Consider the following 14,894-nt stretch of genomic DNA (forward strand, 5'->3'; position numbering starts at 1 on the left):
AGTGTGTATTATATTATGGATGGGGATCACCTGTCCCAACTTGGTGTCCCAATTCCTGTCCCATTTCATTCATATATTGACACATGAAATTAACATATTATTTTAATAAATTAAAAATAAATTGAGATGTTATTTTTGACTTGTTGGCAAACACTGATTGGTGTGGGACATGAGACAGGAACTTTTCTGGGACAGTGGATCCCGTTGCATTATATTATATATCAAATGTTTTAAAATATACTAACAAACACCTTGTTTTACTGTTGTAAAATTCGGCTAGATTCCTATAACGATCAAATATCAATGGTTTGATTTATGCGAACTAAACTTTTTGGGAGGAGTAACCACAAATACTGAGATGAGTTAGTTCGTTAGTCACAAGGTGATAATATCTTTTTCTGTACTAGGTAATACATATCTTTTGTAATACAAAAAAATTTATTTTGAAATGTTATATTGAAAAACAATTTTAATATGCAAACATTTATTCTAAAAATATCATTTACTCGTTTAAAATTGAGATGTATGTCAATACTCAAAACTTCATGAACCGGATCAACACAATTATAAAATAAAATTAAAATGATACAATATTTTAAGAATGGGATTGGGTTCTCTTAATCGTTTAAAAAATGAACAGCATCACTTTATTTTTTATATTTTATTTTATTTTATCATAAAAACAATAATTTAGGAACAAAAAATGTGAAATTATGAAATAGGCAATGGTCGTATTAATTACAAGAAATTCGGAAACCGTTACAAAATAGAAGGATTCAGAGTTGCATCCGCTTCCACGTCACCACTTCATGTTCTTCAATTTCATTCATCTTTCTATTTTATTTTATTTTCTTCTCTTTCTCATAATAACATAACATATGAATAACAATTAATGGAGAATGATAAGAAAAAAATGATGCTTCATGAATTTCAATTACCATTATTTTGAAAATTAGTTACCTTGTTACTCAAGTTACATAAAATTCAATCATAAAATTGTAATTGGTTTAAAACATGGATCGGCGGAGAATGTATGAAAGACAATCGAGTTCAACGAGGACACCGGTGACACCAACATCACCAGTGTCAATGTCGCCATTGAACCGGCACTCGCGTGCAGGTTCAACTGGCTCACCAGCCATGACTAATATAAGGAGAGCGCAAAACAATGCAACCAAAGCCGCGGCGCAAAGACTTGCACATGTTATGTCGCATTCGATAGATGATGACGATGAAGATGATGATGATATTCCTCTTGATTATTCCACGATTAGCAGCGGAGGAAGCATTGGCCTCGGGGGTTCGAGGCCAATACGACCTCGTTCTCCCATGGTAACTAACTAACTACCTACATTTGTCACTTTTGATATTGTTGCATCATTGTTTCGCAATTTGTATCACTTCCTATATCAATATTTAGAAGAAATTGTATGTATTTTATCTAACATTTGCATAGTGATTGAAGGTATTTGCCATGTAAAAGATGTTATCACATTCCTATTGATTTGTGTAATTTTGAATTTGATGTTGTTGTTATTTTATTAGAAAGTTCATGCAGTTCAGGAACAAGCTCCATCTGCAAGATCGCGATCACCAATGGTAATGTCGCTTCTCCGATTTTGAATTTGAAATGATAGATTATGATTTTTAATGTGATGAAGAAACTAATAGTTGTGCTATTAAGTTGCTTTTTATCTTACTGATTTTGATTATTCACTCAAGAACAAGTAGAGTGCTTCATTGAAACCTCCCTGGTGTGTTTTTTTCTATTAGACAGTTCGCTCTATTCCGGAACAACCTCCATCTGCAAGATCACGATCTCCCGCGGTAATTCGCTTCTTTGTGTGGCATTCCTTCAAGTTACTATGAGGTTTTGATTGTTTGCTTTACATTTTGTTACTTAAATTAGTTCAAATAGGATTGCTTTATGTAGATAGAAACTAATCTGAACTATGAAGTGCATATTTACTACCTTCCAAAGTAACAATCATTGTTTTTATGATTTCAATATTAATAACTCATTCCATCATTGATGAAAATGGACTAATAACTTGTTATGTATCTTTAAGAACTAATTTGAGCATTTACTTGAGAAGAGAGTAGTGCTTCATTGAAATCGTCTTTTGGTGTTGTTTCGATTAGACAGTTCGCTCTACTCCAGAACAACCTGCATCTACGAGATCACGATCTCCTGTGGTAATTTGCTTCTTTATGTTGTGTTCCTTCAAATTATAACTTAATTAGAAGAAGTTGAAGATGAAACATTAATTTGTTTTTGTTTTGTATTAGTCAGTTCGCGTCGCTCAGGAGCAACCACAATCAGTAAGAGCCATATCAAGTGTTCGATCAAGCCTGTCTGCATCTGCAACCGCGAACGCGAATGCAAATGTAAATTCTACATTTGAGCAACCTCCACCTCCACCTCGACCAACGACACCTGTCAATTACATTGTAGAGCAACCATCCTCTGCTCGTCCAATAACAACGAACCGAACCTTAGATTTGTCTCCCTCTGCTCGTACTATACTCGTTACTCGCTCGCCTCAACCCATCAATGCATACAATGATCAACCTCAACAACCTCCATCTGCTCGATCACTTCGCCATAGTGGTCTTTCGAAGGTGGTTCCGATGGTGCCGTCTAGTGTACCAATCACACTAAGGCCTACCTCTTCTGCTCCGATAGAACCTCCTGCAGATATTAGAAAAGACCGGAGGTACCCTGTACTTCTGTTTTTGTTTGCTCTTACACCTCCTTTAAGCATAGAAGTTTTATTTGGACACAATTTTTTGTAACACATTATAGTTTTATGAACAAAAGTATGCATACTTCAATTAATTTATGCATAAAGTATGCATACTTCAATTAAAACAATCAGGTCTTATAATAAGTTAACTGAATCAATTGTTCCAATCAATACATTATAGATTAATGTTTATTTACTATGTTTCAATTCCAATTAATATATAGTATAGGACTCCTAATGATAATTTGCACATTTTTTTAATAATGGGTTCAAATTGCATGGCAAAAAGTTAGGAATGGTTGTCATCTATCTTATGGAATGTGTTTTTGATGACCATGTAGATTGTCACTTGATCTGGGAAGTATGAAAGTTAGAGAAACTCCAAGTCAGAAGCGTCCTACTACGGAGCTTGAGGACGAGGTATGTAGTGGCGGATCTTGACTAAAAAATCTCGGGGTGCAATTATATTTAATTACAATTTAGGATCAAAATTTACTAAGTAACATTAAGAGTAGAAAGAAACATACATAACTGTATAGTAAAAGTTATTATACTTGCATTATTATTTTCATGCCTTTTAATTCTTATTTTAGTTGTTTCTTTTCAATCCCACCTAGTCGGAAAAGGCTCGGTTATGGTTGTCGTTGTTTCATTTCAATATCACTAATGAAGCATTTCATAATTTCATTGCACTTGCATTTCTTATTCTTCAACACTACCTTGGTTACCTCTTTCCAAGAATCTACTAATGAAATGTAAATTTCAATGCAGCTTGACATGCTACAAGAAGAAAATGACAATCTGATTGAAAAGGTGACAAAATTGAACAGATTAATTTGTTCCTCTTTAACTAATAGATGCTCAAATTTTGAGATTTTTACTCTCCTGCTATAAGTTGTAATATGACACTGGAAGAAAGAATCACGTTACCTCTGCTTTCATCTGTTGAAACACTTAGTTGATGTTTGGATGTTGCTAGAGTAGCTTCTTTTTAGATTCAGGTCTAAATTTGGATTTGATTGAATGTTGCATATTGCTTTGTCAATTAAGTGAAATGTGGCTGAAGGCTGATAGTACAAAAGTTTGAATCATAACAAATGATTTTGTTTCAAATCCCGGAAGTCATGAGTTTAAATCCTGAAAACAATCTCTTTACTTGCAAGTGTAAGGGTAAGGCTATGTACATCTACCCTCTCCATACTCCACTAGGTAGGAGTCTCGTGCACTGAGCCACTTTTTTTTCTTTATCTTTTTTGGCACGCTATTTTGATACGTCTATCCACAGCTTCGACTTGCAGAGGAGAGGTGTGAGGAAGCTGAATCAAGAGTTAGGCAGCTGGAACAACAGGTAACAAATTTAGGAAGCAACCAATATGTGCATTTTACTGTGATACTGTTTCTTTATTGATCAAGTGTAGAAGTATACATATGATACAAATGTAGAGGGAAAAAACTCCATTAAAGTGAACTTTTATGCAAAGTTACTACATAAATGTGTATCCACTCTTAATCTAATCTAGAAGTGTATTAAAATCTTGACACACTAATAATAAAAGGGTGAATATACTCTTATTTACTTTAAGTATAAAATTCACTTTAGAGAAACTTTATCATAGGTTTTTACTCTTATTAGAATTGCATGTGAGATCATGTAAATATCACTACTTATAACTGATTTTTTGTATGCTTTTCACATAGGTTGCTAACCTTGGAGAAGGAGTAACTTTGGAGGCTCGCCTTTTAAGCAGGCAAGTTTAGCATTGAACATGAGTTGGTTTAACCTGCTACTTTTTTTCAAGAAAATTATAACTGCAGCAGGAAAGATTAACTGAAATTAATAAGAAAGACCAAAGTCAAGCTAGGTGTATTTTTGTTTCTGTTTTTGAAATAAAGGAATATGAACAAAACCACAAGGTGACCGGATGAGTTCAATTTCTCTTCACTCATTTTTAGTATTCTGACCATAGTTATATAATTCTGTCGATTACCCTACATACTACATATTGAATTCACCGTATCGTGGATATCGAGTACCGGGTTCATCATATAGAAGATTTCATAAAATTAATATAAAAACTGGCGAACTGCGTACCAAGTGAACCACATACCACATAACTATGATTCTGACATTATATTCATTTTATTCTTCAGGAAAGAAGCAGCACTACAGCAAAGAGAGGTTATATCTTTTTCTCCTTCTCATTATGCATTATATGGTTCTATTGCTAGAAGAGGTTTCATTTCCTTGTAGTTTTGGGTCTATTCTATTACTGGCAAATAATTAACTAAGGCAACATATATAATTATAATACATTGTCTCTGATAAACAGTTGTGTTTAAATATAGGAACAAATGTGAAATGTTGGTAGAGGGAACAGTGAGATAAACTTCTCTAGAATAATTTTGAGTGTATAGTGATTATGTAAAAACCTTTAACTAATGAAGGGTATAAACTGTCTTACTTGTTCATTTTAAACTAAAACTTATTTTAGAAGAGCTTTTTCCTGAACTGTGAACAATCTGAGAATTGATTTCATCCTCTTAGAAAAGTTTGGTTAGGAAGTTAAATAATGAATATAGTTTTCCATTTTCAGGCTGCTCTAAGAAATGCATCAAAGAATCATAGAGGGTTTGTAGATGATGCAACACTTCGGGCTGATGCTGAGGTATCCAGCATTTTAGCTTGTACGTTTTATTGTTTTTGCTTCAAATTCTTATGCTTACTTCAATGCTTAGAAACATATTATACTTATAGAATTTACTTTCGTATATTTGTATCAGATTGCAAGGGATGAGGCCACAACTGCATTGGAAAAGCTACGACTCATGACTCAACGAATGATACTTTCGCGGGAAGAAATGGTTAGTGTCTAATACATATATCAATTTTGCGTAGTCTAATTTTGATCTCGAAGTTTGTAGGTTCATATCTTATTGATAGTTTTATAATTTTCTGCTGTCTCTTAGGAAGAGGTTGCTTTAAAGAGGTGTTGGCTAGCTCGGTATTGGGGCTTATGTGTTCGACATGGTAATTTCATCTTTGAGTAACCATAATTAGATGTATTATTTCATCTTTATACTTTACCTACTTTTAATCTTCTTGTGTTCACCTAATTTAAAAAATACATCAAAAAAGCAAATATCTCTATTTTGATGTTCAAGAAATACTTATCTTTTCATTACAAAAATTGAAGTTGTCAAATGTTGTTGAGCATCAATGGTGTAAAACATTTTCCATTTTATCAATGACTCAGATTCTTTTCAGGTATTCATGCAGAGATTGCTGAAACAAAATACAAATACTGGTCTTCTTTCTCCCCTGATCCAGCCAAAGTTGTATTAGCTGCAGGAGAGAAAGCTAAACAAGAAACAGGTTTATTCTTCCTTCTGTTTTAGTTGTTTATTTGTACCTAAGTTACATGGTACGCGGTACCGGATTTTTGTACCTTAAAGTTGTTTTTCGGTACTAGCAGTTTCTACCTTTTGACATTAAGTTGGAGTGATTAACTATCCTCAGTTTCTTGCACTACATTGTAGACCATGATTTTGATGATACAGAAGCTCAAAGAGAGCTGAATGAACTTTCTGGAGAGGGTAATATTGAAAACATGCTTTTTGTGGAGCAAGGTTTGAGGGAATTGACTTCACTAAAGGTGTGTATTATACCCTTATTTTATTAAGTGTAGAGGTATGTCCTTTATTTAGTTGCTTTGTCCCGTAGAGGAGTTAGGACACTCTCCGATAATGGAGAGACACATGCGTCAAAATCAACAAGGAAAAACAGAATGATATGACACTTTTATCATTTGGATATAATAATATGACACTTTTACTATTCATGTAAAAACAAAAACTTGTCTATCCGGAGAGGACTCTTTTCCCCATCATCATAGAGATACCTCTTCACTGAATTTCTATCACAGTCAAGATTTTAATGAGAGAATGAAATGGAATGCCAAACTAATAGAGACTTGAAATGAGGTTCATGTAAGAATTTGCATTCTAAGCATACTGTTTTATCAATTGTGGTCTGCAATATTGCGCTTTAATTGCATCATGGCCACAATTGCGACAATATCGGCCGCATTTTTTTGCAATTGTACTAAATGTAATGTAAACACGATTGTAATTGCAAACACAATTTAAAACCTCGATGAACATATATACAGCTTGTGGAGATTACAAACCGAAGACTTGTGCCGTTTAAGCAGTGTTTTCATTAGTATTCAATGGAAATTGTTAGTTACGAAGAAGAATTCGGGTGGTTTCTCTTGATCGGCTTTCTTTCTCTGTAATTGTTTTAAAGGTAGAGGAAGCACTGGCAGTTGCAATGGCTCAACATAGGCGACCAAATATACTGAAAGCTGGTTTTTCAGGTGCAAAGCTTTATAATATATATTCATGCACTAATATTATCTTACAAATTCAACTCTTATCTCTCATTTAGCATATGTAGCAAACTTTAGCCAAGAAACATGCAATATATTATATATATTATGATCAAGAGCAAAGTTAACATGTAGTGATTCAAATTCATTTTGTTCTTGATAATGGATATACAGTTTTATTATGTGCAAATTTGTTATTTCTCCCTTTTATATATATGTGGATTGATTACCTGCTGATTGTAGAGGATCACATGCTCCTTAACTTGTGTATATTGTAGATTTTTATGTGTATGTATTCTGACTCTTGTCCTTATTTTTTGGTGTAGATGACTTGAAGCTACCAATTGAAGGGCAATGTGATGCATTTGGTAAGTTTTATAAGTCACATTTTTCATTTACATTGATGTGGTACAAAGTTGAGTAATAATATTATTATTAATTACGTGATAGAAGGACTTAGAGCTTAATCTTTCGTCAATGAACATGATTTACGATAGAGTATTATAATATCATTCGATCCATGTAGCCGATCCCACACAATGGGATAAAGGTATGATTATTGTTGTCGTAGTAAACAAGCATTAATTAAGATATCGTTTGCAACTTGTCTCTCATGACTATGAGAAGACCAACTTTTCATATGAGTTTGTCACACACACATACATTTTAAAACATACACTAGCACTTTCTCAAACTTGTTTATACTAGCTTATATTTTTGGAATTCAACTTTTATTTATGAAAAAACAAGCAAAAAGTGACATCTCTTAACAGTAATACAATCTCACAGTTTATAATTTTACAGTTTATAATTTAGGATAATCTTACGGTTTATAAACTAAAACTAAAAACTAAAAACATAATTTATACCGAACACATGTACAATTGGTAAATTTGTTTGGTTTCAGAATTAAGCAAGGAGGAGACAGAAGATGTATGTTTTAAGCAGGTACATGCAGCAACATTTTCATAGTGTTTCTTCATTATCCTGAAAATGTGTCTTTCTTCATTTTGATTATCTATGATATTGTTTTAGGCTTGGCTTACATATATGTGGAGGAGAGCAAAAAGGCATGAAATAGAACTTGACATAGCAGATGAACGTTTGCAGTTCTGGATCAATCATAATTCTAAGACACCTACCTCACAAGTTGCTGTTGATGGTATATATATATATATGCTATATATTCCACCATTTTCATTTTCGATTTAACGTCTATACATTAACAACAGTGTAAGGGTTTTTTACACCGTAAGCAAATCATCCACCATTGATTTGTTAACCACCATTGACTCTCAAACAAAAGTAAAACAAATCGATGGTAGATGATGTGCTGACAATATATAAAACTTTACACTGTCAGTGTATTATATCTCATCTTTCAGTTCGATAGAACAATAAGGTTGTTTGTAGTGGTAGATCGTGGGTGTAAATTGCATTGAGTGATATAAAATGTATCAGAATATGACATACGAGTTGCATGAGTGCAATTTAATATGACAAATAGTCCAAAAAATATTAACTATAAGAATAATATATACAATTTTTCTAGGATATGCATGTGTATGCCCTAATCTACGGATCGCTTTGCCACTAGTTGGATGCCTTATTACCATGAGGTAATACATTTCTTTACGAGGATAAGGCAGTTACCTACATCTATCCTCCTCGAACCCTTATAACGATAAGGCGGTTACATACATTTATCATCCTCGAGCCCTTACAAGGATAAGGCAATTACATACATTTATCCTCCTCATACTCTTATAAGGATAAGACAGTTACATACATCTATCATTATCGAATCCTACCAGATATGAGCGAGCCGAGATTTTTATTGGATCACATGTCATGCTTACTTTACTTTGTCAATTGATTTAAAAAAAGAAGTGTATATGATGTAACTTTGTATTGCAAATCTCTTGTTTCTTGTTCAAATATATTTTCTTGTGGGTGCAGTTGAACGTGGACTAGCAGAGATAAAGAAGTTGGGTATTGAAACACAATTGTGGGAAGAATCTCGCAAAGAATTGGATCCAGATGGTGATAATTCCAAAATGCCATGCCGTACTGATTTTTGATACACACTTCAACTTCATTGTTCTATACAAAAATTATTAAATACTCATTATTGTTATTATTTTAAAATTCAAATAGGCTTATAAGAACTAGTTTATGTTTCCACAAGTTTAGATTTGTAATTGAATTTATTCTATATATCTTCCTGAAAAAGATTTGTACTTACTTAAATTTTTAATAATTTTCCACAATTATTTTAAACATGATATAACAATTTAAAATATTAATTAGTGACAAATGTATAACGATAGATAATGTCTAATAAGGTTACTAGTCCTTATACTTATATAGGTTTAATTAGGGCTGACAATGAATCGAACTAACTCGGTATTCGTTCGAAACTCGATTCGTTATTTAGCTCGATAAACTTGGTTCATGAACCAAATGAGCCGAAATTGAGCTCGTTAAATAAATGAGTCGAACTTGAGCTAGATATAGTTCGACTCGTTAGGTTCATGAGCTAGATTGATATATTTATATATATACAATATATATATATATATATATTTATATATATAAACTAATTTTTATATTTATTATGACCCAAACATTATTTTTTATATTTATGGTTATTATATATATATATAACCTTTTGCATTATTTTTCAAAATTTAATTAATTATTTGAGTTGTCCAAATGAATCATTCGAAATGAACTGAACAGTTCGCGAACTTTAGCCGAGTCGAACTCGAGCTAAAAAAATAACTCGTATCGAACTCGAGTTGAGTTTCAAGCTGAATCAATCCTTATCGAGTTGAACTCTGATTCGACTCGGTTCGGCTCGTTTCCAGCCCTAGGTTTAATGTTCATCTTGCCTATATATCTAACATAACTGATAAAATTTAGATGAATTTATTATGTGAAGAAGAAAAAGAGAAATCATGGGAGAGGAGAGAAATAGTGAAGCATAAAAGAGAGGAAATCGATAGAGAAAAGAAGAATCCGAATTTTTATTATGCAAATGAAGGCACTACTCATTATTTATAGGAGCAATGTTAAACATATCAATGTATTCGAACAAAAATAAAGGCTAGATACATTAATGTATCTTAGTGAAATAAAAGGTAAATACATTAAATATTAACCCAACTACACTAATAAGAACAAACAAAAACCCTATAAGACATTATTCATCAACACGAACTTGTAGTTTTTCACGTAACTTTAAGAGTTTTAAATCAGTTAATAAAATATTATAGTTAATCTACCAACTTTACCATCCAAAGGGCTTAAAAGTTATATTAAATACCCTAACTAAAAAAATATTTTATTATTTTCAAGTCACTTTTTAAATTTTAGCTAATTATAAAAAGAATAATTAAGTTATATTAAGTTATCACTTTTTAAAGGGATTATTTTTAGATAATAATGTTATAAAAAGAATAAATAATGATATAAGTATTATATGAAATAGATTAGTTGATGATGAGACATATATATTGTTATATAAGTTGTATTACTACATGTACTGTTAGCTTGTCATTTGTTGAAAAAAAATATTTAAGTTAAAAATTAATAATTAGTTATTTTCTTAACTAATTATAATTGGTAATACATGTAATGATACAATTTATAAAATAACATATATGTCCTTAGAGAAAAGGATTACAAATCATGTTGAGTGGTGGATACAATGCAAAAAACATACTCAAATATTTAAATTTTATTTTATTAAAAATAATTTAAATTCATGATACATGCATATTTTTATTGTGCCACATGTATCATGTTCGTCCATTACCAGTTAAATACAAAAAAAGTATGGAAAGAAAACTTTGATAAAAATATATGTAAAAATAATCAATAAAATTTTGATAATAAATTACAAATTTAATTCAAATTACAATTTAGCCATACAACTAAAAACCATAAATACATTTTTGTCAGTATTGTATAGTTTCTAGAAGTTTTTCTCCAATAATGAATGTTGGTGGATGAGACTTATTTACGGGAACACATCTTTTATTCCACAATTTGTATAATGTGTTAAGATACATATTTGATGTTTCACTCTTTGTGTTATTTCATGTGTCTGATGATATGATTGATTAGAAAAATATTTAATTATATTTGAACTTAAATAATTTTTTTCAATCAATCAATGGTAAGAGTGGTACAAAAAGTTGGACAACATGAGTTGTGTTACCCATACGCCATGAGTTGTGATTGACAAAAAAAAGTTAATAATTAAAATTTTAATTTAAATATATTTTTTAACCCATCATAACTCATGGTCCACACATTGTATTATACACGAGTTTAAAATCTATGCATTCACAATGTAAAGTTAGTTTTTATATTACCAGCATATTATCCATTGTTAGTTTGTATTACTTTTGTTCGAGAGTCAAGGTTAAGAAATCATATAAAAACACTTATGCTATCTGTATACACATGTTAAACTCATGAGTATGCATGATTCGTGCAGCTCGTGGTTTCTTTATCTGTCTATAAAACAAGAAACAACATTTCATTTCCACACTCACAAATCACAAATCTTATAATTCGTTTTACTCACAAGGGACGATCTGAGGTAATTCTTCTATTCCTTTTTCATTTCCCTCTTTTTTCTCTGTTAATTCCTTTATTTATTTATTATTATCATAATCATGTTCAGATCGCATAATTTGTTGTTATAGGATTGTGATAATTGAATTTTGGATGTTGATACTATAACCTAATTTTACATAGCTTCCTTGTTTTATATACTGATTCGTTTTTGGAGTTCACTATTATTAAAATAATTTTTAGTATTTTTTATTTTATTTTCTTGGAGTTATTGAGTGAGTTGTGGATTATGTTGTATAGTGTTATTATTGGGATATGTTTATTGGAATTTGGAACTTTTACATTATATGATAATCATTTTTTGTGTGCAGTTAATTGATTAAATGGTTGTTTGTTTTGTGGTTAAAAAAAGGTGCTTTTACCAACAAAAAAAAGTGTTTTTTGGAAGGAAAAAAAATAATATTGCTTCTAGGAAAAGCTGAATTTATGTTTTTTTAATTGTTGTCTTTTTAAAAGCTCAACAAAACAAACTTTCATCTCAACCAACAAAGCGTTGGATTAGTAATGTAAGGCCAGATCTCCGAGGTCGAGGGTTCGATTCATGGGAGCGACACTCCACGAACCCCGAAAGAAATTAGTTTCTTACCCAAAAAGGTGAGGAGATACCATTGGTAGTACAAAAAAACAAACTTTCATGTTGAAAATGGTTTTTAATCAAAATAAATAACTCTTTCTAAGCTAATTCTGTCAATTGGAATATTAAAACATGAGGGATTTGAGTAAAATTGAATAGATTTATAATTTTCTTCAATGTTTTGATAGAGTTTTTGAGATCTTTTTGTTTTCAGGTTGTAATGTAAGTGTAACTCTGTTCTATTGACAGTTTTTAGCTTTGTGTTAGTGTTATTAGCTGTTTTGTTCTAAGTAGCTTTTGCTTTGTTCAGATCACATTAAACAATGGCAAAGGGTGTGGCAGTTCTTGGCAACAGTGCGGGTGTCACTGGAACTATTTACTTTAATCAGGAAGGGAATGGTACGTTTCCCCTTTCCTCGAGATTATATACTCCTGTTTCTAATAACATAATGTATGTGGTGAATTTGCCAGGTCCAACCACTGTAACTGGAACTCTTTCGGGTCTTAAGCCCGGCTTCCATGGCTTTCATGTCCATGCTCTTGGCGACACCACAAACGGATGCCTGTCAACTGGTATACTCCTTAGTCCTTGGACGATAACCAGTATCATTTTTTTTAAATCCTCGAGCACTAGTGAGCTGGAACATGCTATAAACCCTCACTTTGATTGGGAATGGATCATCTAATCATCAAACTTTCGCATGACCTGTTCATGTGATGAATGAGATAGATACAAAAACTTTAGATAGTTGGCCCTTTTGAAATGTGTGGAGTCTTGTATTAATTTTTGTGTGTGTATAAATCTCCAAATGTGAAACTGTCAAAGACTGAGAATTGTAAAAGGATATGATCTGTGTATTATTTACTGAATGTGATAGATATTGGAAAGAGCATTACCCCTGCCCAGCTTACAGCTGCAAATGAAAATAACGGAATCAAAAAAGTGATAACCCCGATAAGGATTCTCTCGTACATGACATACATCCCCCGAGTCTTAGTAACTATGACAGTCACTTCTTGACATTTCCCTTCCTACCTCTCTTAGTGTAGATACGCCAAATCTTAGGCCTGTGGAGTTGTGCTATTGGTGGGTCTTTAAACCCATTGACCTTAACATAAAATTTGACACAAGAGGATTTGTTCCTGCATTTTACTTTGATGAAAATAAAGTCGAACATTTGCTCGAGAGGTGTTTCTTCTTCTTGTGTAGGTTATATAACTGTTTTTCTACTTTATGGTCTTCAAAGTTCCATGCATGGGAATGAATTCTGTTAAAATTCGCTAAATTCGCTAAATTCTGAAATTCTATCATTTATAATGATATTAGTACCATATACCTGAAGGTTTTGATTTCCTGTTTTTGTGCAGGACCACATTACAATCCTAATGGCAAGGAACATGGTGCCCCTGAGGATGAGAATCGCCATGCCGGTGATCTTGGAAATATTAATGTCGGCGATGATGGTACAACTTTGTTCCTTTGTTTGACTGCTAATCAAGATTACTTCTCGTTTTGATGGCAGTTCATCTCTATAAGAACTTGTTTATTTTGTGTCTAAATGTATGCTTGTTTGGTTCTTATTTGAAAATGTTTTTTCTCTCACTGTATAACTCAGGAACTGTCAGCCTCTCTATTACTGACAATCAAGTATGTTATCTCCTTGTCAAAACCTCTAATGAATTCGTCACTGGACCAATCAGATTGACACCAAGATTTGAAAATTTCAATTTATAACTAGTTATGAAATGTTTGCAGATCCCTCTCACTGGACCAAACTCCATCATTGGAAGGGCTGTTGTTGTCCATGCTGATCCCGATGATCTTGGGAAAGGTATTCGCTAACCGATTTTATTTCTTGGTATATAATTCGTTGATCATCCATATGTTCATAAATTAAAGGAGAATACTAACCAATGTGCCCTGGTTAAGTAAGCAAAAAGGAAAGTTTGTATGGGACAGTGAAGTTAAAGTTTTGAAAATTTAAGCTTTTAGATTTTGAAAGCAAAGTTATTTTTTCTTCAATCCTTAATCAGTGCCCATAAGTCATTAGTTAGCATGACCAAAAATTAAAGAGTAAATTACACTGACACCCCTGAGTTTTAGTGAAATTACACAAACCACCCCTCACTCTTCTAAACTTACACAAACCCCCCCTAGTTTTGTACTTTCATTACACTGACCACCCTTGTATAAGAAATAAGTGTAATATTTTAAACAAAAAATGTGATAAATGCAATTAAGTTAAACAAAACATGATATATTGTGTAGACAAGTCTAAATAATATACAAATCAATGTATCTTTATTATTTTTGGTTCGTTACACTACATTATAAGAGGGATTTAAACAATATTTCTTTATAATTGTTGATGCATTTTGTAACAAAAAATAATAAAGATACATTGATTTGTATATTATTTAGACTTGTCTACACAATATATCATGTTTTGTTTAACTTAATTGCATTTATCACATTTTTTGTTTAAAAAATTACACTTATTTCTTATACAGGGGTGGTCAGTGTAATGAAAGTATAAA

General features: G+C 32.0%; 2 protein-coding genes across 3 annotated transcripts in view; both read left to right on the top strand.

Annotated features, from left to right (window-relative positions):
* On the top strand, positions 925–9,354 carry LOC109329850 (coiled-coil domain-containing protein SCD2). 2 transcript variants are annotated; one of them, XM_019563711.1, is made up of 20 exons: positions 926–1,332; positions 1,546–1,599; positions 1,774–1,827; positions 2,143–2,196; positions 2,290–2,717; positions 3,089–3,167; positions 3,519–3,560; positions 4,033–4,095; positions 4,446–4,495; positions 4,899–4,926; positions 5,342–5,413; positions 5,529–5,609; positions 5,715–5,775; positions 6,013–6,120; positions 6,285–6,400; positions 7,054–7,123; positions 7,462–7,503; positions 8,043–8,083; positions 8,171–8,297; positions 9,095–9,354. In XM_019563711.1, the coding sequence occupies exons 1-20, from the start codon at positions 1,015–1,017 to the stop codon at positions 9,214–9,216; spliced, it is 2,010 nt and encodes a 669-aa protein (XP_019419256.1). In that variant the 5' UTR covers positions 926–1,014; the 3' UTR covers positions 9,217–9,354. The 2 variants fall into 2 exon arrangements, with proteins under 2 accessions (XP_019419257.1, XP_019419256.1); XM_019563712.1 differs by lacking the exon at positions 1,774–1,827 and having other exon boundaries at positions 925–1,332.
* Positions 11,626–14,894, top strand: part of LOC109329852 (superoxide dismutase [Cu-Zn]-like) — a 4,799-nt gene continuing 1,530 nt past the window's right edge. The window contains exons 1-6 of the mRNA XM_019563714.1: positions 11,626–11,747; positions 12,667–12,755; positions 12,828–12,929; positions 13,725–13,820; positions 13,973–14,004; positions 14,113–14,188. Coding sequence (XP_019419259.1) covers positions 12,680–12,755; positions 12,828–12,929; positions 13,725–13,820; positions 13,973–14,004; positions 14,113–14,188 — 382 coding nt within the window. The 5' untranslated portion in view covers positions 11,626–11,747; positions 12,667–12,679. The remainder of the gene's footprint in view (positions 11,748–12,666; positions 12,756–12,827; positions 12,930–13,724; positions 13,821–13,972; positions 14,005–14,112; positions 14,189–14,894) is intronic.

Source organism: Lupinus angustifolius, chromosome LG16 (assembly GCF_001865875.1).
Source record: "Lupinus angustifolius cultivar Tanjil chromosome LG16, LupAngTanjil_v1.0, whole genome shotgun sequence".
Taxonomy (NCBI): Eukaryota; Viridiplantae; Streptophyta; class Magnoliopsida; order Fabales; family Fabaceae; genus Lupinus; species Lupinus angustifolius.

Bases quoted from the DNA above. Each gene is read 5' to 3' on its own strand.
- LOC109329850 (XM_019563711.1), top strand. From the start codon at position 1,015: ATGGATCGGCGGAGAATGTATGAAAGACAATCGAGTTCAACGAGGACA. The intron at 1,333-1,545 runs GTAACTAACTAA...TTATTTTATTAG, and splicing joins TACGACCTCGTTCTCCCATG to AAAGTTCATGCAGTTCAGGA. The intron at 2,718-3,088 runs GTACCCTGTACT...ATGACCATGTAG, and splicing joins GATATTAGAAAAGACCGGAG to ATTGTCACTTGATCTGGGAA.